At 42.3% G+C, this 21,008-nt stretch overlaps 1 protein-coding gene across 2 annotated transcripts; it reads left to right on the top strand.

Moving 5' to 3' along the window:
* The first annotated feature begins 973 nt into the window (after positions 1-973).
* Positions 974-20,983, top strand: st3gal2 (ST3 beta-galactoside alpha-2,3-sialyltransferase 2). Of its 2 annotated transcripts, XR_014875485.1 has the most exons (8): positions 1,163-1,662; positions 9,720-9,779; positions 10,215-10,348; positions 12,011-12,190; positions 12,495-12,540; positions 13,384-13,503; positions 13,590-18,119; positions 18,151-20,983. XR_014875485.1 is itself a non-coding variant. In XM_085169220.1 (7 exons), exons 1-7 carry the CDS (start codon positions 1,264-1,266, stop codon positions 13,761-13,763), a joined length of 1,113 nt encoding a protein of 370 aa, XP_085025346.1. In that variant the 5' UTR covers positions 974-1,263; the 3' UTR covers positions 13,764-20,983. The 2 variants fall into 2 exon arrangements, 1 of the variants encoding a protein (XP_085025346.1); XM_085169220.1 differs by having other exon boundaries at positions 974-1,662; positions 13,590-20,983.
* The last annotated feature ends 25 nt before the right edge of the window (positions 20,984-21,008 follow it).

Here is a 21,008-nt window from a genome sequence, read left to right as displayed (position 1 = left end):
ACTTTCTATACTAACTTTTAAGACTCTGTGTTTGAGGAGAGCGTAAAGAAAGAGCCACATCACAGGAGAGCTTTAATCTCAACACAGTTGCTCTCAGTCAAGTAGCTCAGCGTTCCTCAGTGGCAGATTCAGAGAATGGACTGAAAAAGGTAAAAGAAAAAAAGGAGAGACCTTGAAAGAGGGTGATACTGGGCGAGGTGAAACTTGATAGAAAGACAAAAGGAAGAAAATAAAGGAAAAACTGGATTTTTTTTTTTATTGTCAAGGGTGGCTAGAGCAGTGATGGAACACCCTTCAGGGCAGACCACCTCCCTTCTGCTGCTCCTCCTTCCTTCTTCCCTCCCTCTCTCCACCGCTCTCGACTAGTCTGCTGGCTGTCTTTGGCTACGTCGCTTCAGTGCAAACAGAGAGACGGAGGAAGAGAGAAAGCACAGCGCTGCGGCCAAGCTCAACATTCACACAGATGGCAGAGGAAACGAGAAAGACGTGCCGCATCCAGCTGTTGGATTTCACTGACGATGGATACTGCAGTTAATCAAATAAAAGGAGGCAGGGAAAAGTGACAGAGATCCAGACAGAGCAAGCCAGGAAAGGCAAAGTTATAAAGTTCAAAAGAGGAGGGAGTGGACAAAAGATACAAAGGTGCAAATACGCTGGGATTGTACTCGAAGCTGAAAGAGAGATCACCTCACACTGAAAACAAAGGACCTCTGAAGCAGTCTGGCTCCAGTTGTGTGTGATTCAGCGGCGACTCCTGTGTGTGTGTGTGTGTGTGTGTTCGTGTCTGTTCAGGTGTTTCAGTGTGTGAGACAAGTGCATGGCTGTGGAGCAGTTAGAGAGAGAATCCAGCGGGAGACATAGAGAAAGCGTAGGAGCTCCGGTGAGCGAACAGCTTGACTGTGAGACAGATTGACTCTGACACTATCCTTTGTATTTTTGTGTGTGTGTGTGTGTCTTTGTGCGTGTCTTTGACAGACCGATAAAGGGAGTGATTGTGTGGTCCATACTGGCAGCCAGGGGCTCGTTCCCGTCACTGTGACCAGACCGTGGTGGTTGCTTAGTGGAGGCACAGGAGGAAGAGGAGGAGGTAGTTGTGGGCTGGGGACAGTGGCAGGCCCAGGGGTGGGGACATGGCCTTGGGGGGGCCGCATACCGTCCTCCACCCTGCACCGGGACAGACGCTGGGGCTGGGGGTCCTGGAGCGGGGGTGCATCCAGGGGAGCTACCAGAATCTCAGAGCTCAGGCCTTGGTTAAGTGGAGGGATGGTTACAGGTGGAGGTAGTACTGGGGTAGGAGGCGGAGCAGAGAAAGGAGGCAGGGTGAGATGTTCCCGCAGAATCTGGGTTCTCCTCGGCTCCCTGGTTCTCATCTTTCTCACTTCCCTATTCTTGTCCGTGTCCCTTCGCGGGGGCGTCGGATTCAACTACCTGGAACCACCCGGGTGGGAAGAGTCACGGCGTGTGAAGCTCGTGCCCAGCTACATGGGTGCGCACCGCCTGTCATCACCTGATGCCCCACAGCAGAAGACGTGTGCCTGCCCGCGCTGTGTCGGGGATCCTGGAGTTTCTGATTGGTTCGATGAAAACTACGACCCGGATATCTCTCCTGTTTGGACAAGAGACAACATGCAGTTACCCTCTGATGTCTACTACTGGTGGGTGGTAAGTAACTTTAATCTCTAAAGTTCTGTAAGTTAGTAACAGTCTGGAGTGTTTTTGTTTTGTTTTGTTTTGTTTTGTTTTGTTTTGTTTTGTTTTGTTTTGTTTTGTTTTGTTTTTCACATCAGCTAAAGCAGTAAACTATTGTAACATATTTCAAAGTCTGGAAAATTAATAACCTCCACAACCAGGGCTCCTACATCTTTGTAAATCTATACTATATTAGGTGTGGTGACGCATTATTACATGTGCAAGTATGTTTTGTTCCTGACTTCTGTTTGATGTTTTTTTTCTCAATATGCGAATAAAGCAAAGAGCCTATGCCCTCAATATGCTACGAGTTTAATAGCTTAGCTTCTTTGCATATATACTTATTGCTCCTAATCGGTAAATATTAAGCTCTATCCAAGAGCGTGTCAGCTTAGCTCAAAGACTGGAAGGCTGGAGACAGCATGGCATTTCCAAAGTAAACAAAATCTTCTTAGCAGTTCTTCTAAAGCTCACTGATTAACAGGTGTTATCGTGTTAGTTTGTTTTTCCCTGCTAAGTGACAGCACATAATCCCTTGTAAAACCATTATAGAATAAACATGCAAGATATAAGATTAAGATTAATGAACTTTTAGTTGAATTTTGAACACACCCTGTGTAGTTGATTCCACTGCTTCCCGGTTGTTATGTTAAGTATCTGGCTTTATAATTAACATACAAACAGAATAGTTCGTCCATACGTGATTGATACAATGTGATGTTAATATTAGCAGGGTTTGTGCCTGCCAGCGCTAAATCTCCCACTGCTCCTAAGCACTAGAACAAATGCTACAGCTGTTAAGTTAGTTAATGTGTCTTATTAGCATACCGTTCTTGTTTTCACACATGTAAAAATACTTTAAATGATTGTTTTTTAAAACGTAGTCATAAAGAACCAGAAAGAAATGTTATGAAGTCATACTTTGTCCACTCTTCAGCTATTCGTTCACTTGTGTGCATTAAAATGCCGACTTATCCCTCCACGAGTTACAGCAGCCACAGTTTTCCTGGCAGAAACCCTCAGTGTCATACAGTCTTTAAAACAACTTCATTAGATAAACTTATAATGTCTACAATGGTTTCATTTGATTGTTGGTATATTTACATGTGAGCAATTAAATAATTTAAAGCCATGATCTGAATTCACTTTCATAATTATTCATGAAAAAATCCAGCAATAGTAAGGGCAATAAGTTCTTCACCGCCTGTCTGAGCTCTTAGCCCTTTATCTCAGTGTTCTAGGGTCAGATGTCCCTGACTGGAAGGGAAATTGGTATGCATTGCATGCTACCACAAGTTCATGCAAATTGTAGAAGTTTCCAAATCAGAAATTTAAAGTTCTACTTATAAATGCTATGTGGTTTAGTTACTTGTTTTGGAGTAAAACACCTGGTTTGCATACTTCACACTAAATCTGCAGACTGCGTTTGGGTGATTTAATGTTTCTAACTTCATAAAGCAAAACACAATAATAAGATCATGTATTATACTACAGCATATACAGTGGGGCAAAAAAGTATTTAGTCAGCCACCGATTGTGCAAGTTCCCCCACTTAAAATGATGACAGAGGTCAGTAATTTGCACCAGAGGTACACTTCAACTGTGAGAGACAGAATGTGAAAAAAAAATCCATGAATTCACATGGTAGGATTTGTAAAGAATTTATTCGTAAATCAGGGTGGAAAATAAGTATTTGGTCACCTCAAACAAGGAAAATCCCTGGCTCTCACAGACCTGTAACGTCTTCTGTAAGAAGCTTTTCTGTCCCCCACTCGTTACCTGTATGAATGGCACCTGTTTGACCTCATCATCTGTATAAAAGACACCTGTCCACAGCCTCAACCAGTCAGACTCCAAACTCCGCCATGGCCAAGACCAAAGAGCTTTCGAAGGACACCAGGAAAAGAATTGTAGACCTGCACCAGACTGGGAAGAGTGAATCTACAATAGGCAAGCAGCTTGGTGTGAAAAAATCAACTGTGGGAGCAATCATCAGAAAATGGAAGACATACAAGACCACTGATAATCTCCCTCGATCTGGGGCTCCACGCAAGATCTCATCCCGTGGGGTCAAAATGATCATGAGAACGGTGAGCAAAGATCCCAGAACCACACGGGGGGACCTGGTGAATGACCTGCAGAGAGCTGGGACCAAAGTAACAAAGGTCACCATCAGTAACACACTACAACGGCAGGGAATCAAATCCCGCAGTGCCAGACGTGTTCCGCTGCTGAAGCCAGTGCATGTCCAGGCCCGTCTGAAGTTTGCCAGAGAGCACATGGATGATACAGCAGAGGATTGGGAGAATGTCATGTGGTCAGATGAAACCAAAGTAGAACTTTTTGGTATAAACTCAACTCGTCGTGTTTGGAGGAAGAAGAATACTGAGTTGCATCCCAAGAACACCATACCTACTGTGAAGCATGGGGGTGGAAACATCATGCTATGGGGCTGTTTTTCTGCCAAGGGGACAGGACGACTGATCCGTGTTAAGGACAGAATGAATGGGGCCAAGTATCGTGAGATTTTGAGCCAAAACCTCCTTCCATCAGTGAGAACTTTGAAGATGAAACGAGGCTGGGTCTTCCAACATGACAATGATCCAAAACACACCGCCCGGGCAACAAAGGAGTGGCTCCGTAAGAAGCATTTGAAAGTCCTGGAGTGGCCTAGCCAGTCTCCAGACCTCAACCCCATAGAAAATCTGTGGCGGGAGTTGAAAGTCCGTGTTGCTCGGCGACAGCCCCAAAACATCACTGCTCTTGAGAAGATCTGCATGGAGGAATGGGCCAAAATACCAGCTACTGTGTGTGCAAACCTGGTAAAGACCTATAGTAAACGTTTGACCTCTGTTATTGCCAACAAAGGTTATGTTACAAAGTATTGAGTTGTATTTTTGTTATTGACCAAATACTTATTTTCCACCCTGATTTACGAATAAATTCTTTACAAATCCTACCATGTGAATTCATGGATTTTTTTTTCACATTCTGTCTCTCACAGTTGAAGTGTACCTCTGGTGCAAATTACTGACCTCTGTCATCATTTTAAGTGGGGGAACTTGCACAATCGGTGGCTGACTAAATACTTTTTTGCCCCACTGTAGCATCATTCTCCTCTGAACCACAGTACAAAAATAACTTTGTGCCACTGTCTGGAGCACTATCAAGCACTTTCTATTTACGTATATAGAGAGCGTGGGGAGCTGCAAGTTACATGGAAGACATAAGTTTATAGAACACTAACACAGGGGGAGTAACACATAATAATCTTATCCTCCTCATCCTGCCTCATCTCTGAGCCAACCAATCCCCCTCTTACAAGTCCTACATGCTTCTCAAGTATCCCTGCCAGTCATATGTCATGGTATTTGTGGAAAAGTGGAACAAATAAACAAGGTTGGCCTCTGGATTTTCCTTAAACTGTTTTATAGTAATGTGTAAAAAAACAACAACAAACAAACCCCAGAATGAGTTTTTTTTTTTTTGAGTCAAGTGTGAGAGACTGACAGGAAGCACTTAAAGGATCGATATGTAAATGCCTCCTTTTAGTTTGGTTTGTAACTATTTACGTACATGTTGTCTCTCTATGTCCACTCAAAACTAAGTGCAAATGTGTTTGTTTGCATCTGCAGTAAGTGTCATCCAGTTTAGTGTCCTTCAGTGGCCGGGTTAGACTCTTATTTCAAAGCTGAATCCTCAGCTAAGCTCTGAAATGGCAAAAAACTGCAAACACAGGCCAACAGCTGCCAAGTCATTAGGTCACATTGTAACAGGGTGGTGATGAACTGGGGGAGGGGGGAAGAAAGAGTGGATAGGAAAGGAATGGGCAGATCTAAAATACATTTATATTAAATTATATTAATTTAATTATATTAAATGTGGTTTCTGAATTTAATTAGTCCAGAAATGTAATCATCTCCTCTGACCAGCAGCAGCTTTTAATGGACTTCCAATAAGTCACACTGCTTGACCACTGTAGGCAGTCATTTTAATGAACGACTTGTGTTGGTTACACCACGTATGTAATGCTGTTATTGCTTGATTTCTAATATATAACATATACCTTGTGTGTTTGTTTGGCACCACGAACACCTGACCTTGAAGACCTCTTAACTTGAGGTCTGGAGTGTAGTTTTGGGAGATATGTTAAAATCGTTGCTAATGCTAATGGGGAGGAAAACTCTACCTATCTTAAAATACCTTAACATTTAAATTTGGAAACTTCATAGAGAGTTTCCATATTTCTCTCTAATTTTAGAATGTTCCTTAAAATATTGTAAGAATGAACATAATGTAAATTATATTTATTAGCCTCCTATGAAGGCAAAGACAACTCACCAGGCTTTGGAGAGATAAGTGTTGTAGACAGGCAGCTGTCCTTGTTTCTGAAATACTGCAGACACAGTGAAAAGTGCCAGTTTACTTGTTGTCTGCATAAATTTAGAGTAGAAAAATGTCACAGCACCCTGAATGAAGCTTAACAATTTGCCCAGAGTGATCACAAGGCATGTAAATAATTACATTGAAATTCATGCGGCCTCTCCTGCAGAGGGTACTGCGGAGAATAAAAACTTGACTAGAACTTAATTAGAATATTATTTCTGTTTGAAAAGAGAAACCCTGCATATCACAGTCAAGAATTGTTGGACTGCTGGAATTAGTTGTGCGGAAATTTGCTGAGAATTACAATCACAGACATACTCCAGAGTCTTTAATTGAGTCATGCGTGAATTCTGACTTTTTCAAAAGAATTGACGTCAAACCTAAAAGGCAAGCCTTATTTTGCAACTACACAATATTTATTCTCTCACACTGCAGTCAGCAGATTTCCACTCTCTAATCAATACATCCATTTTAACTTAACAGGAATTAATGAATGGCTGGGTGGAGAATGGAGAGAGGAACGGCCACAGACCTCAAGAGTAATAATGGCTTGCTGTCTAGTGTCTTGCCTGCTGTTTATATTGTTGTGTCTTGAGCTAGTATTTATCTTTGAGCACTGTAATGTAAAGTAAGGATGACTTACAGTCCTTGCATTTGGGAATCAGAAAACAGAAAAAGACATTGTTTCCTGGTAAAAAGTTTTATGAGGCAGACTTCAGCAATTCACAGTAAGGATCATCTGTGTAGCTGCTCCCTAGTCAGTTACCTCCTTTTATTTCTTCTGAGAGAACCTCTTCAGTCCAAAAGTTATTTGTTATGGGAAGTCTATGCACCCGATGCAACCAGTGAAAAAAAATACTTCTCCTTTGTTATTTGATTTGTTTGTTTTTGTATTGGTCGACTTTCTTTTATTCCCAAATCCAATACCAGCGTGATAAAGAAATGAAAACAAGCGATTAATGCGTATTCGTGATTGGACCTCTTCAATCAAACCTAATGTGCAAATGTGTATTCGTGCCTCAGAAGAGGCACAATGCAAGCACGCAGTGAAACAAATATTTTAAACATTTCAGTCTGTTGCTGTAGACACAAACTGTCCAATGTTGTAATTGTACTTTTTAAGGTAATTTTACAATTTCTTTTAAAATTTGCACACTGGGCATCTGTCGCTAATTTTATAACAGGGCTAATTTTGAATATCTAATGTGGCTTCTGGAAACAGCAGTGAAATCTTGTTTCAATGGAAAAAGAAAAATTAGAGTTCCTTGGATGCAGTTGCCAGGAAACTTTGGGAGTCAGGAGACGGCTGACATGAAGGAAGCTCGACAGCATCCGGCTATGCTGCCAGAAAACAAACGCCAAAAATTAGTAGCCCCTGAACAACAGCGGTATCGAATGCCAAGCTGACTCTGGCATCGTGTATGCAGTCAGAGACCGAGGAAGGCAAAGGGATGGATGGATCAAGGAGGATTGGAAAAACAGAGACAAAGACACAATAGCAGAGAGGCAACAGCAAGAGAGACAAAGTCAGAAGGTGTGAAAGAAAGATTAGTGGACTCTGATCAGGGCTTATGATCTGCCTCGTGCACAAGCAACCCAGAGAGAAAAGGAGATGAAGATAGACAAGAGGAGCAGCAGTAAGGGAGAGCGGGAAGGGGAAGTTAAAGAGCAGGAGTTAGACATGCGGGCAAAAAGGCTGATAGAGAAGATGCATGAATGAAAATCTTGAAGACTGAGATCTGTGTTGGAAGAAGCGAATTAAGGGCACTGGTGGGTGCAAAGGAAGGGGTGACAAAGGAGTGTGAAAATGAAGATTGCTGTGTGTGGGAGAGACAGAGTAAAGATGGTTATGGATAGGAGGAGCCATGCTTCGGCTGCCAATACCCCGATGGATATCCACAGGATGCCATAAACTGCATTCTTTGTTTATGGGATTTTTTAAAAAAAAAATTTACATTTGTGCAGGTGCTTGTTTTATCTTTTCACGCATGATTGCACATTTGCCTGTATGGTTTGGCAGATGCTCAAATGAGCCAGGATTTATTTTTTGCCTTTTAATTGGACAACTTCTGTTTGTTAGTTGGTAAGCATCATCATACCACAAAAGGGCACTTAAACCGTGATCCAGAGAAAGGAAAAACGCTCTTACTGACATGAATAAAGCAAACAATATTTTGTTTTTCTTAACTGTAAACATGTGGCTTCAATATAGTTCATGCCCTTTAAGATCACTTGTCGATGTAAAGCGACTGGTGCCTGCCCAAGAAAGCTTTGAAGTTAAAGGATAAGTTAAAAAAACGGGCATTTCGTGAGTTAAAGCTTTAAAAATGAAGGGTGCCTCCATGCTGGCAACACTGAGAGGCTATAATTAGGCACAGCAATGCTTTGAGCTAAAGTCTAATGTCACGATGCTAACATGCTGGAAGCGATTAACATTTTAAAATTACCATTAAACCAAAGCAGAGCTGAGGTTGATGGAAATCTGGTTAGTGTTTGGAGGGGCGTTTTTTGTTTTTAAGTATTTGATTAAGTAAAATTTATCCAATCATTTACCAAGAAATTAATATTTTCACATGTGGCAGGTGACACCCAGATTGTTCTGCTGGTGCTGCTGTTACTTTTTTCACCTATAGATGGCACTAGTTTGCATGCTCAAGGACTCAAGAAGTAGTCATGCCCATGGTCTCTTACCATAGTCTCATGTGTTGAAATGTCATAATTTATTATGAGGACAAACATGCCAAGACAGTTTAAGCGCTTTTTAAAGTTCACCAGTTTAAAAGCTATTAAGGCTTCACATTAAAATGGCTTCAAAAGTCACCACCCACAGGTCAGAGGGTAGACTGATACTTCTGTGCTCATTTCAAATGCGCCCTGTAAAATGGTGGAGCTTTTAAGTATGGTAATTTTGTGAGGTGCTGTGCTTTATTTTTTTTTCTAAGCGACCTTCCTCATTAAAATTATAATGGACTCTGTTTAAGCTAAAGCGCTTAGATTATTATTCATGTTTTCAGACAAGCTGATGAACAATGCATTAAACCCATTTTTACAGTAGCCAAAGGGAGGAACGTGTTTTTTTCAATGTAAAACACCAGTAGCTTCACATTTATGGTGTTATTTATCCATTAATCCTCTGACAGACAGCTAGCTTAAGAGCGACCTATTGTATCACTCTCCTCCTCTCTTCATCTTTCTCTGAGCTATGTTTAGATCTTATTTTTTCTCTTCTGTGCACCTTTACATTTACCAAATCTTTTTTTTTTTTTTTTAATAATTTACTCTGAAACAACCTTCCTTAAAAAAAAGGTGTTTGGGAGCTCCCCCACTGCTTTCTTTTCTTTTTTAAAAAGATTTTCTCACTCAGCTTGTTTTTGACATGTGGACGGCAATGCCTCAGCTCCTTTGACCACAGTCTGACTGCATCCTGTCAGTCTGACACGTAGCTGTTACCTAAACACACACGCACACACTTAGGCACAAGCATCTGCTCATTTTCTCTTGAATGCAGGTGAGTGCATGCATACACATGCACACGGGCACACAGAATGTAACTAAATTTAAAGTCTCTTGTCAGATATGATTTGTCTGCAGAGGAGAAACTACACATCCTAACTATCTCTCTCTCTCTCTCGTTCTCTCTCTAGATGTTACAGCCGCAGTTTAAACCCCACAGCATCCAGCAGGTGCTGCTGAGGTTGTTCCAGGTATTTTATATTATTAATTCATCTTTCCTTTGCCGTAGTGCTTTCATATCAGCCAAGTCATTAATTCAGACTTCCGTCCAAAGACTGAGTGGAGGGGGAGCAGATTGTCTTTATTTGACATTTGGTTTATCTCAAACCTGGCTCATTCCTCTCCAGCGCGTCCGTATGACTTTTTTATATTCGGACTCTCAAAGCACTTAAATTGCTTTCCCATAAGGATGTAGGTTTAGTCTGGCTCCCTTAGGGCTGAAGTGGTTCCTGTATTTTTCATGGGGATTCTCATAAAGAATTCACCCCAATATTGAGAGCTGCATGTATTTTCACAGTCAGGTCTGAGCTGCAGGTTAGGTCGTTTTATGTGTATTTGTGATGTATTTAATTTCCTCCGTAGCTTCGGTCCAGTCTGCTTGATTTAATCACGGTTGTTTATCACAGGTGATTCCCGGAAGGTCGCCGTACGGCTCGTGGGATCCGGGACGCTGCCTGCGCTGCGCTGTGGTGGGGAACTCCGGGAACCTTCGCGGGGCCAGATATGGCGCAACCATTGATGATCACAACTACATTATGAGGTGAGAGAGACGGCCGCAACGGATAGATGAGCAGAGCAAGACAAAACAGAGTGGATGCAGGGCACTATTAGATAAAAGCACGACTCAAAGAAGTAAAATTATGCTGTAAGACCAAAGCTTGGAGGTGGAGGAGGGAGAGGAGAGGAGGGAGACAGCTGGAGGGAAGAAGAAAAAAGAGTTTATGTGGGGATTACACTGCATTCTCACTCCGCACAGTATGTGTCATTAAAGTTCCATCATCATAGCCATCTAGATTGTGTGTGCATGTGTGTACAGGATGGGGAGGTGTACTTACAAAGAAGCAAACAGCAGATATGTGTGCGATAGCAAAAGTAATCCCAGCATTTCTGTCCCGAGACATTTGAACTTGTAGGCTGCATCTCTGTCGCAGCCTACAAGTTTATGTGCCTCTGTGCCCATGCACAGAGGCACATAAATCCTTTTGTGTCAGTCTGCTCCCCAGCTGTTTCCGAGCCGCATTGACGGATCACAAAGCCTGATTGTTCTTAAACAATCCAGCTCATGAGCACAGCTATATGTAGTTTCCTGCACTGCGCGCGAGTTAGTGTCGAGGACACATGCCGGTGCCATGAAACACTCAGCAGGAGTGACTGATATAATGTGTTTTTGCCTGCTATAGGCAATGGAATCCATTAGAGCTGCATTCTCAATAGACCTGTGTGGGCAGCCTGCAACTTCCATCTCTTGCTACGATTTCTTAATGCTGTGCTTTGATTTTCATTTGTTTTTCAACCAGCTTGACCCACAAAAGTCCCCCTCACTATCACCACCCACCGCCTGTCTGCATGCTTTTTAACTCCTGCTGTGTGAACAACATCTGTTTTGTTCACTGGCATATGGTAAGGTGAAGTCAGTAGCCACTTTTTTAATTCCAAGCGCAACCAACTGTTTACATAAACGGATCACTCCTCCAGACAGTGGGTCACAGCTACTGTAAATACAATGAATGGCTCAAACGCAGCTGAGCGATTAGTTACTGTCTGACTGATTTTCCTGCATATAATATACATTACTGTATACGCTGCATATGTGAACTTGATATAGTGTAACTGTGATAAACGTAAGGTGTTTTCACTGCTATGGGAGCTGTGCTATGACGTAAAGAACAAGCAAACAAACAGTCGCTGAGAACAGCGGCCTATAGGTGAAGAACTTGTTTGTGTGACCTTGAATCAAACTGCATTCAGCAGCGAAACACTAAAATCACCTCAGCTGTAAAGTGTGTCAAACTGAGCCCATTTTCTTTTATGACATGCTTTATTTTTACTTTATTTAAGTTAAGCACATTTTAAACAACTGTATTGTTTGCTCTCAAACTTATTTTATCAGTTACAAAATAGCTGAATAACACACAAGCTGATATCTGTATACCGATATATCTGTCATAGACCCATAATAGCCAAAATTAGTATCTATATTGAGCTCTATGAGGTCATGAAGTCATGCTTCAAGAAATTGATTCCAGCAACATGAGCAGGAATTTGGCAAGTCAGTGTGAAATTAAATCCATGTGAAGGTCCTTTGGCACCAGTTTGACTCCATCTGGAGGTAAAACCCGAGGCCTCGTACACCAATTTCTAACAGCCTGTGACCTGATGATGTTCATCTCTCACTCTGTTCCCCCCTCACTCTCTCTCCTAGGATAAATCTGGCCCCCACAGTGGGCTACGAGGAAGACGCGGGCAGCCACACCACTCACCACTTCATGTACCCAGAGAGTGCCAAAAACCTGGCAGCCAACGTCAGCTTCGTGCTCGTTCCCTTCAAAACACTGGATCTGGTCTGGATCACCAGCGCTCTGTCCACGGGCCAGATTCGATTGTAAGACGAGACACGTGCACGCAGACATGCATAAGCATGGATTAAGACATGTGAAATACTGCTTACTGCTTGGAACTTGCCATTTGACTTCAGGGCACACAGACACACGGAAGAGTATCTTTGGGGAATAAATAACATTTTCTTAACACACATGCACTGACACGTGGAGTGGAGATGTGAGAAGCCAGAGAGTTTTTGGGGTGGAACAATCTGCCAGCTGTCAATCATCCAGAATTCATAGCTCCAGCAATCACATAAAGTGCTGATTGAATGTAGTCAATCAATTTCTCTCTCTCCCTCTCAGTACTTACGCTCCAGTGAAGCAGTTCCTCCGAGTAGATAAAGACAAGGTATGTATTTTCATTGAGTGCAATTAATTTTGGCCATTTTCTCTCTCTCTCACACACACACACACACACACACACACACACACAAAGAGGGAACCTGGTCTGCTACAACTGTTTCGCCCCATTCCCATTGTTGATGAAGGATTACAGTTAGATTATAAACCCTTCCTTTGTTTTCACTAATCTGCTCGTTTATGGGTATTTTTAATCCGTGAAAATAAATAAACTCAGACTAATCCCTGTCATGTGAAGACCTTGCAAATGTCTTCGCTTGGTCAGAGACTCAGTTTTGATTTATTTTTAAAAAAGTTTTTTACAGCATCTTTGTGGCCGACCCAAAATTAGAGATTTAAAAGACTTACTCCCCCACTGTGGGGTGGGGGAGTAAATGGGGTTCTAAGCAGCCTCTCTAAGTTTGTTGCAGACTTGAGTATCACCTAGAGGTAGATGATACATTTCTAATGACCATTCATTCCCTTAAGAAGTCCTTGAATCTTTCACAGTGATCAGAACTGCAGGGAGTATTAAAATTTAACTTGTTCTGTGGGACCGGTGGAATATGCAGCGTCTATAATATGCATGGGGTTATCTTCCCTGTGTTAAAGTGCAAACATCTGTTTAACAACTTTCATTTTAATGAGGAATGAGCTTGAATTTTACTCAAGTTGGAACGATGTGGCTTTGTAGTTGAAGCAGAGGTCTGCAGGTCTCGCTGCCCGAGGCGGTACTTTCAAATAAACAAGAAATTCCACAGTTTTCTTGTGGGACTTTTGCTTTGATTTCACAGTAAATAAGACTTTATCTTATGGTATCTTCCCTTTCTCTACGTGTCCCTCCATGACCCAGGTCCAGATCTTCAACCCAGCATTCTTTAAATACATCCACGACCGCTGGACTAGACATCATGGCCGCTACCCCTCCACTGGGATGCTAGTGCTGTTCTTTGCTCTGCACGTCTGTGATGAGGTCTGTTCTTCTTCTTTCTCTCTCTGCGTTTGCATCAACGTGGCACTTGTGTCATATGTCTTGTTTTATGATCTGCTCTCCTCTAGGTGAACGTGTTTGGTTTCGGTGCAGACAGCCGTGGAAACTGGCACCACTACTGGGAGCAGAACCGCTACTCCGGAGAATTCAGGAAGACCGGCGTCCACGACGCAGACTACGAAGCCCAGATCATTGAGCGGCTGGCCAAAGCCGGCAAAATCACAGTCTTTCCTGGAAAATAACCAGCAAACCATCCTGCATATATCTAAAGTTTAGTGTTAGAGGGCTGGTGCAGCAAACAGACACTATACAGGCTGCTTACATCATGTTTTTGCTTTCACTTGCTTGCACAAGTTTAGGTTCTCAGCTGAAGTAAAACCAAATGGCTACGGAAGACGAGACAAAGTGATCACAGTTGGTACTCAACACTTTACTCCGTTCACTTTCCCCTCATATTAAATGAATGCCCTCTGTTAAGTAGCTACGAACAACTATTGTGTAGATCCAACGTGACTCTTTTCGCTGCTCTAAAGTGGGAGTTGAGCCTCAAATTAGAAGCAAAAGGCTCAGGATTTCACCTGGGCTGCGTTAGGACTGAAAGTCAAGGCAAGGGACAGCACAAACACAGGTATGAGGGCCCATGGAGGAAAACCTAACCAATGACAATAAATACTGACTTTGTTTGCAGCATGGAGGAGGATGGAGAAGGAAACAGAGGAAAAACATGTCCCACTTTTGGACTAAATCCAGAGGAAATATTCACCTTGGAGGACAACCTAATCCTCAATAAATAAGAGAGACACGCTATCATATGTACTGAAAAGACGACAGAAGCTGAACGGTCAGCGTCTAGAGAAATGTTGTTCTACATCGTTTGTTGTTCCCCTTGTTAGGTACAGACCTTCAGAAAAGGCTGAGGTTGCAGACACAAAAGTGTAATGTTGGACATTTAAAGGACTCCAGAACTTAAAAGGCCACTTGATAAACAGTTCTTCTCAAATCTTGACAATTTTCACTGTAAACTCATATTTATGTGGTTTCTACTGGAGAAGACAGTCTTATAAGGACTTTGTCTGACAGTGATGGGTTGTCAAATGGTTCTTTATAAGACAGTGCGTGATTGCTCTAGGTTTATAGCATATGACTGTCCTCTAAAGTCCCCAGAGTCCTTACAGTCTCGCAAGGCATTAGCACCATGCAGCTGACCCACAGAAGCACAATGGAGACTTTTGCCTTTCAGCCATTCTGACTCAGAAAGATTACTGCAGCACTAGCACCGCATCCTGCTTTTAAATGCCACAACAACCACAGGCCCCTGCTACAGCCTTTATTCACATTCAGACTCGGAGAGGAAATGTTCTGGGAGAATGACGCTTTGACTGTGGTGAGGCCAAAAGCCCATCTCCCGGGATTTTATGTTTGGATGGAGGCATGCTGGTGTCTGGGCCCCGAGTTTAATCCTCATGTGGTCTGTCCAGGTCTAATTTGGGAGAAGAGGACTAAAAACAGAGAGCTGGGGCTTGTAGAAACAGACTGACAAAGCCGGCATGAGAAGCGGAAAAAGAAGAAGGCGTCGCGTCGCTGCTGTTTATGTGCAGCCGCTTGCACAGCGCTACTCAAACTCACCGCTCTGGTTTGGAAAAGATGGAGGAGCTAAGACTTCAGGCAACCTCCCACACCTCAGTGGACTTAGAAACTGTTCGGAGCACTTCATCCCAAATTAAGGCCCATTTAATGGAGTGAAAGAAACCTCCACTAGATATTAGAGTTATTAACTCATAAGTAGCTCAGCATCATTAACCACTAGCACCAGTCCCTCTTCAACCAATTAAAACTTTCAGCTGTGTCTGGAGGGGGCGGAGCTACCAGTCGCCTTACACTTGACCTCTCTGCCATAAAACTGAACATCCTGTCCCATTGTGATGACATCCCCCCACCCCCCGCAGAACGCAGAGTTCATTCTTAGCTTTGTTGGATTTGAGGGATTTACAGGAAAAAAAAGTGTTTCTGTCACCATCAAGTAGTAGTGATTTACTCGTTGATATTCGCCATTGTTAGTTGATATGTCTTTAACAAGAAAACAAGCAAATGATAGTTTAGGATGTGCTACTAGACCATTTCTAGAGCAGGCGAAAGTATTTGGTTTGAGCTGAGGTTGTAAATTCATCCATGGAGATGTGGTCATAAAGAGGTGGAGGCTGAAAATGAAAGGTACTCAGGGTTCCTACGCAGGTCTGTAAAACATGAAGAAAAACTGGCAGAGTGAACTCAACTCGCTCTTCACTCGCACCTAATGCAGTTATACTGATTTGAATCATTATTGTAAATGCAGCATTTGTACTGAGAGCGGTGGCTTTGAAACTTTATGTGCTTTTCTTTGTTTTCTTTCATATATACTGTTACAAATGTGGATGCGCATATTAAATATTGCCAAATTTTCAAGTAATAAGGTAAGCTTCTATAAAAGTAACTGCTGTGAGCTCTAATCCCAGATTTTACACAGTTCTAAAGGCTTAGTTAAATGTTTTTTTTCTACTCTTGTGTCTATCTGATGTCAGCTTGGTGCATATTTCCTTATATGGTCAGCCACAGCTCTGGCTTTCCTACGATAAGAAGGCAAGGGTGCAAGACAGCCAATCACAACAAAGAGGCCAGAATGTTTCAGTTAGATGATGCGCTGGGTGGCTATTTAAAGGGCCAGTATAAGGTAAATTATTGAAAACATTTTTTTAAACTGTTAATCAAGCAGAAACCACAACAGAAAATGAGCATTAATGGCCCCTTTTAACATTTTTTTTTTTTTTGATAATATTTCTGTCAGTCACAGGCTCGATTCAGTGGTGAGTTGTCAAACTGTAAGTCATGAATTACTTAAAGGGTCTAAACACTTAGTTTCAAATTGACATATTTCAAAAATAGTATTAAATATTTATGAGGAAACCAACAACATTCAGAGTTAAAGGGATCCTGTGGAGTTTTTGACCACTGGCAACAGCGTGTCCTGTTTTCATACATCTAAAATGAGAAAAGGTAGTAATATAATGGTTTTCCCTGCCGATGGTTTCAGGCTTTTAGTTTTTTTGATTTGTTTTGTGTTTAAATCAGCTTTGTTAATGTTTTATGAATAGGAAAAAGCATTGAGCTGGGCTGTTAGATCCTCAAGATATGCTTACAGAGAAACAAAACCTCTGCAGGTCCTGTCGCCGCTGTTGCTCTATGAGGCTCCCAAAATTCCCCAGCAGTGTTTTTATGTTTTCTGTTTTGTTTCATCTCACATTTTTTCACATCCGGCCTTCCTATTTTAACCCAGGGCAAACAGCACAGACAGACTCATAGAGCATGCTGCTCTGTGAGAAAAGTGCTAGGTACAGCTTGAATATTTTTCTTTCTGAGTCAGCGTGTATTTAGTGACTCATAATGTGGCATGCGCTGAGTTAAAATACCAAATCTGACACCTCCTTAAAAATGGTTATGAAGATTTGTCAATAGAAGCTGCGTAGGAACTGTGAGCGCCAACTTCTGCAGCACCTGCTTCATCCATGTGAAATAAGACTTGTGTGAGAGAACAATCGCATCTCTCTGAGATTGTTGTTATAACTTCGGGGATATCATCCCCTGACATTATTACTGAGGTATGTTCTTATTAGCTGTTTTACATTTTACATGTACTTTAACCATCATTCTTACTGAGAACGATTAAAGAGTACCCATTATGCTTTACCTAATTTTCTGTCATATATATATTACTGTTACAGAAGTGGATGCTCATATCAAACATGGCCAAAATTTCAAGTACTGAGGTGAAAAAGGCTTCAGCCTGCTCTAATCACCCAGTTTCAGACAGTTATGGGGGGTCTGTGCCTAATTTGTTCATCTCAGCTAATCAGAAGAAAGCTGGCTTAAAGGGAAAAGAGCCAACACTGGTTGTTTTCAGTGGCAAGCTGAAGACCCAGTATATGATAAATAAAGATTACTTTGAGCTATAAATCATTAAAGGCTATTGTGAGAGCCCAAGAATAAAAACACAACAAACATGGAGCTGGAAATGAGCATAAGAGGTCCACTTTAAGCTGTGCCTCTGCTTCTGATATGAGCTCCGTTGGCGTATTACTGTATCTTCATTGTAGTTGATTTCAGTGTTTTTCTTCTTCTTTGCACATAACAGATTTTACAGGATGTTTTGGTGTTGCTGTGGCTGATTCTGGACACTCTTTGTCTCTCTCTCTCTCACACACACACACACGTGTACACTCATGCTTTCGTGCCTTGTCCTGCTGCTGGACATCCTCTGGCCTACAGCTGCTCCATCGGCAACACACACCTGCTACCATTTGCCATTTTTTCCCACAAACACGTGCAGACAAAAGCACACACATGCACATCTTCTGGCTGAGAACTGTGCCTTCTGAGCTGTACATGCACACACCTTCATGAAACACGCTCTTCTGCCTTCTGGTCACGGTACAAACGTCCCCTGGTGTTCACTCCTTACTGTCATTGTTTTCTAAAGATTGCTGAGGGAGAGGATGTAAACTCGTGATGCAGCGTGACTCGCCGTGAATTCATATTAGGCCCTTTGCTTCTTTTTGGGACACAGGGTAGATACTCGTGAGGCAAGATAGACGGCAGACAGAGAGAGCTTTAATCGGCTTTATTCAAGCCCGCGACTCTGCGGGTACCTGTCCTGTTCTTGTCTGTTTTGAAGCACGCCGCGAGTGTAGAACAGCAGATGCAGATGATAACAAAACAGCTAAAATTGTAGACGTATCACTGTACTGCTTTTGTGGTGAACTTGAGCCTGGTTCGGTGTTTTCTTAAAATCGTCAGCTGCCACTTTCAGAATGAATGTGTAAATTGTTTTGGAGATAATGTGGCTTTTATGCAGACATTATTTATGTCGCTCTCCGGTAGCAGTGTAACACATTCCTATCAAAAGCCGTAACTGTAACCCCCCCCCCCCCCCCCCCCCCCCCCCCCCCCCCCCCCCCCCCCCCCCCCCACCACACACACACACACACACACAAACTGACCAGACCTTGTTCTGACATCGAAACAGCTTTCAGCTTCCTGGCTCACAGCTGTAGACCTGAACATCGTGATAGAAAGAGATAAGTAGCAGGGCGATCCCTTTCGGGTGTACCAGCCTAGATTAGTGTGGAGTTTTTCCCTCCACCTACATGACACAGATCTGAGTGTTCCCTGTAGTATTTCTAACCTAAAGTAGGTCTTTTCTCTGACCCAATACACTCATTTTTCTTTTCTCCTGGAGAACCAGTTTTCTGGTTAGGTTCTGTGTTGTAACTTTGTAGGAAACAACTGAAAGCATTTCAGTTAAATTTGTGTTTGTGTGCTTGTGCTAGGCTGTGAAATTTGATTGTGTGGCTCACTGAGGCTGACTTACAGAAAATGCTGAGTTTAAACTGGACTGATTTAATACAATTATACAATAATTTTAGACCGGACTACCCCGACCATCCCTGCGCTAAAAGCCGCTTTGTTCGTGCTGTCAGTGGAATGCAGGTCCCCGATACATCCAGGACTATTTTTACTCAGTTTTGTCTCACGTGTCATGTGCTGCTGCTCGGTGAAGCCACAAACATCACCCAATTACTGATCGCCTGAAACTATGTTATCGAGCTTTGAGACGCTGCACGGGGAGTTTACCACACTTTCCATTTTCGTGGATAGAAACAGAGGCACATTAAACTAATTGGCTGCATTGTTTATGGGGTAATCAAAAAGAATGAGTGAAGGGAACTAAGACCATTTCAAAACACCAGATCAGCAAAAAAAAGGAAGCTGGACAATAATGTTTATAGCGTCACATGCAGAAATTTAAAAGGGAAAATCAGAAAACTCTAGGTTAATGTTTGAGTTATGATGATTTTAATTGTGGACTGACCTGCTTTCACCAACATGTATTAGGAGATTTGGTTCCCCTGCAGCAATACGGCAAATTGTTACCGGGCACTGAACCGAAAACTAATGAAGCTAACATAATGCAGACTGGTGCTTTTGAGTGCTTTGTTTTAGTGTTACACATTTAGTAAGAAAACTGTTTTTCCCTGAAAGATGGAATCTGAACCCCTTTGTGCTCCACGTATTTTCTACCCATTAATATGAACAGACAGTTTGGAAGCGGGACCAGTGGAGGAAATTCAGGTGGGGTGGAACCCAAAGACTGTTTATAAAAGAAAGAAGTAGCCACTGTGACATCACTCATTGGTTAGAGATGAGCGTTTTTGAAACCAGCAGTTTTGAGAGCAGGCCATATCTGGTGGACACTGCTCGTTGGTTAACCACGTGTCCGTTGCACAGGAGATAAACACCACTTCATCGTTATTCTGGAAACTAATTGGAACCATAATTTGCAAAATGAACATTATGTTTTCAGCTAACAGTTAAGACCATTAACTCACAATAAAGGTACTTAAAAATGTGCTGATGAGAATTCAGATTTAACATATTTATCCATTGGCGCTCTCTTTAAACCCGAAGCTATGCCCATCTTTTATATACAGTCTATGTTCCCATAGACAGGTTTTAGTCTTTAATGATTAAACAAACAAGATGCAGCATGTTAATAAATGAGCTTTAGAGGCACTGGTATGAGGACAGATGAGGCATTTTGAGTCTTTGTCAAAAAAAAAAATCTTAAATCATTACTTAATTTGACAGGAACAAATAAAATTGGATCAATTTGTGGTTGTCTAGTAGAGGTAAATGATAGATAACCTGTGCCGGATTAATAGTTTAATTCATTCGCCTCGTTCTGTTTCTTTCCATTTGCTGTGGTGGAATCTCTGTGTCACTCTGAAGTAATGGAGAATAGGTTTGTGCAGTAGGGACAGACATTGCACTGGCTGTTTGAAAAAGAGTTTGTAGGAACAAATACATCATGATCAAAACACTGCCAGTGCTGGCTGTTGGCATCGTTACATCGCCGGCTCCTCCTGCCAGCCTGCTGAGGTGGGAACAGCCACAAGCTGCTCCTTCCTCATCAGTTCACTGGTCTGCACTGAACAGAAACGGCTCTTTAGCAGCAGCAGCAGTCAGTGAGCTGCAGACAGCCCATGTCAGACTGTCTCTGTGGATTGTAACGCCAACACTCATACATACCTCCGTTAGCTGTTGTCCCAGTACTCTACAGTGAGCTAGACAAAACACCAGTCTTATAAAGTAGGCTTAAAGGCTGCTTAGTGAATGCATCTGTCGCAACAACAAAACGAGTAGTCAGATATTTAAACACTAACGTTTGGAGGGGTAAGACCTCTCCATGTGGACGGTTTCCTGTTATTGCTGTATGGATTTGTCATTGTCTAGTCCGGCTTTAATGTCTCATTCCTTGGTAGGAATACCTTTTGGACAACGTGTATTTACTGCACTCAAACATCTGTATGATATGTGAACAGACTCTTTGTATCTTATGGCATTGTACAAATAAAAGCTTCAAGAAACATGAGGTTAAGGCCTGATGCTGTGTTTGT

Source organism: Neolamprologus multifasciatus, chromosome 7, assembly GCF_963576455.1.
Source record: "Neolamprologus multifasciatus chromosome 7, fNeoMul1.2, whole genome shotgun sequence".
NCBI lineage: Eukaryota > Metazoa > Chordata > Actinopteri > Cichliformes > Cichlidae > Neolamprologus > Neolamprologus multifasciatus.
Note: the sequence above shows the minus strand (reverse complement) of the source record. Positions and strands in the feature narration are given on the sequence as shown.

Coding starts and splice junctions, on each gene's coding strand:
- st3gal2 (XM_085169220.1), top strand. CDS start 1,264: ATGGTTACAGGTGGAGGTAGTACTGGGGTAGGAGGCGGAGCAGAGAAA. Junction 9,780..10,214: donor TGCTGCTGAGGTTGTTCCAG/GTATTTTATATT, acceptor TGTTTATCACAG/GTGATTCCCGGAAGGTCGCC. Junction 12,191..12,494: donor TCCACGGGCCAGATTCGATT/GTAAGACGAGAC, acceptor TCTCCCTCTCAG/TACTTACGCTCCAGTGAAGC.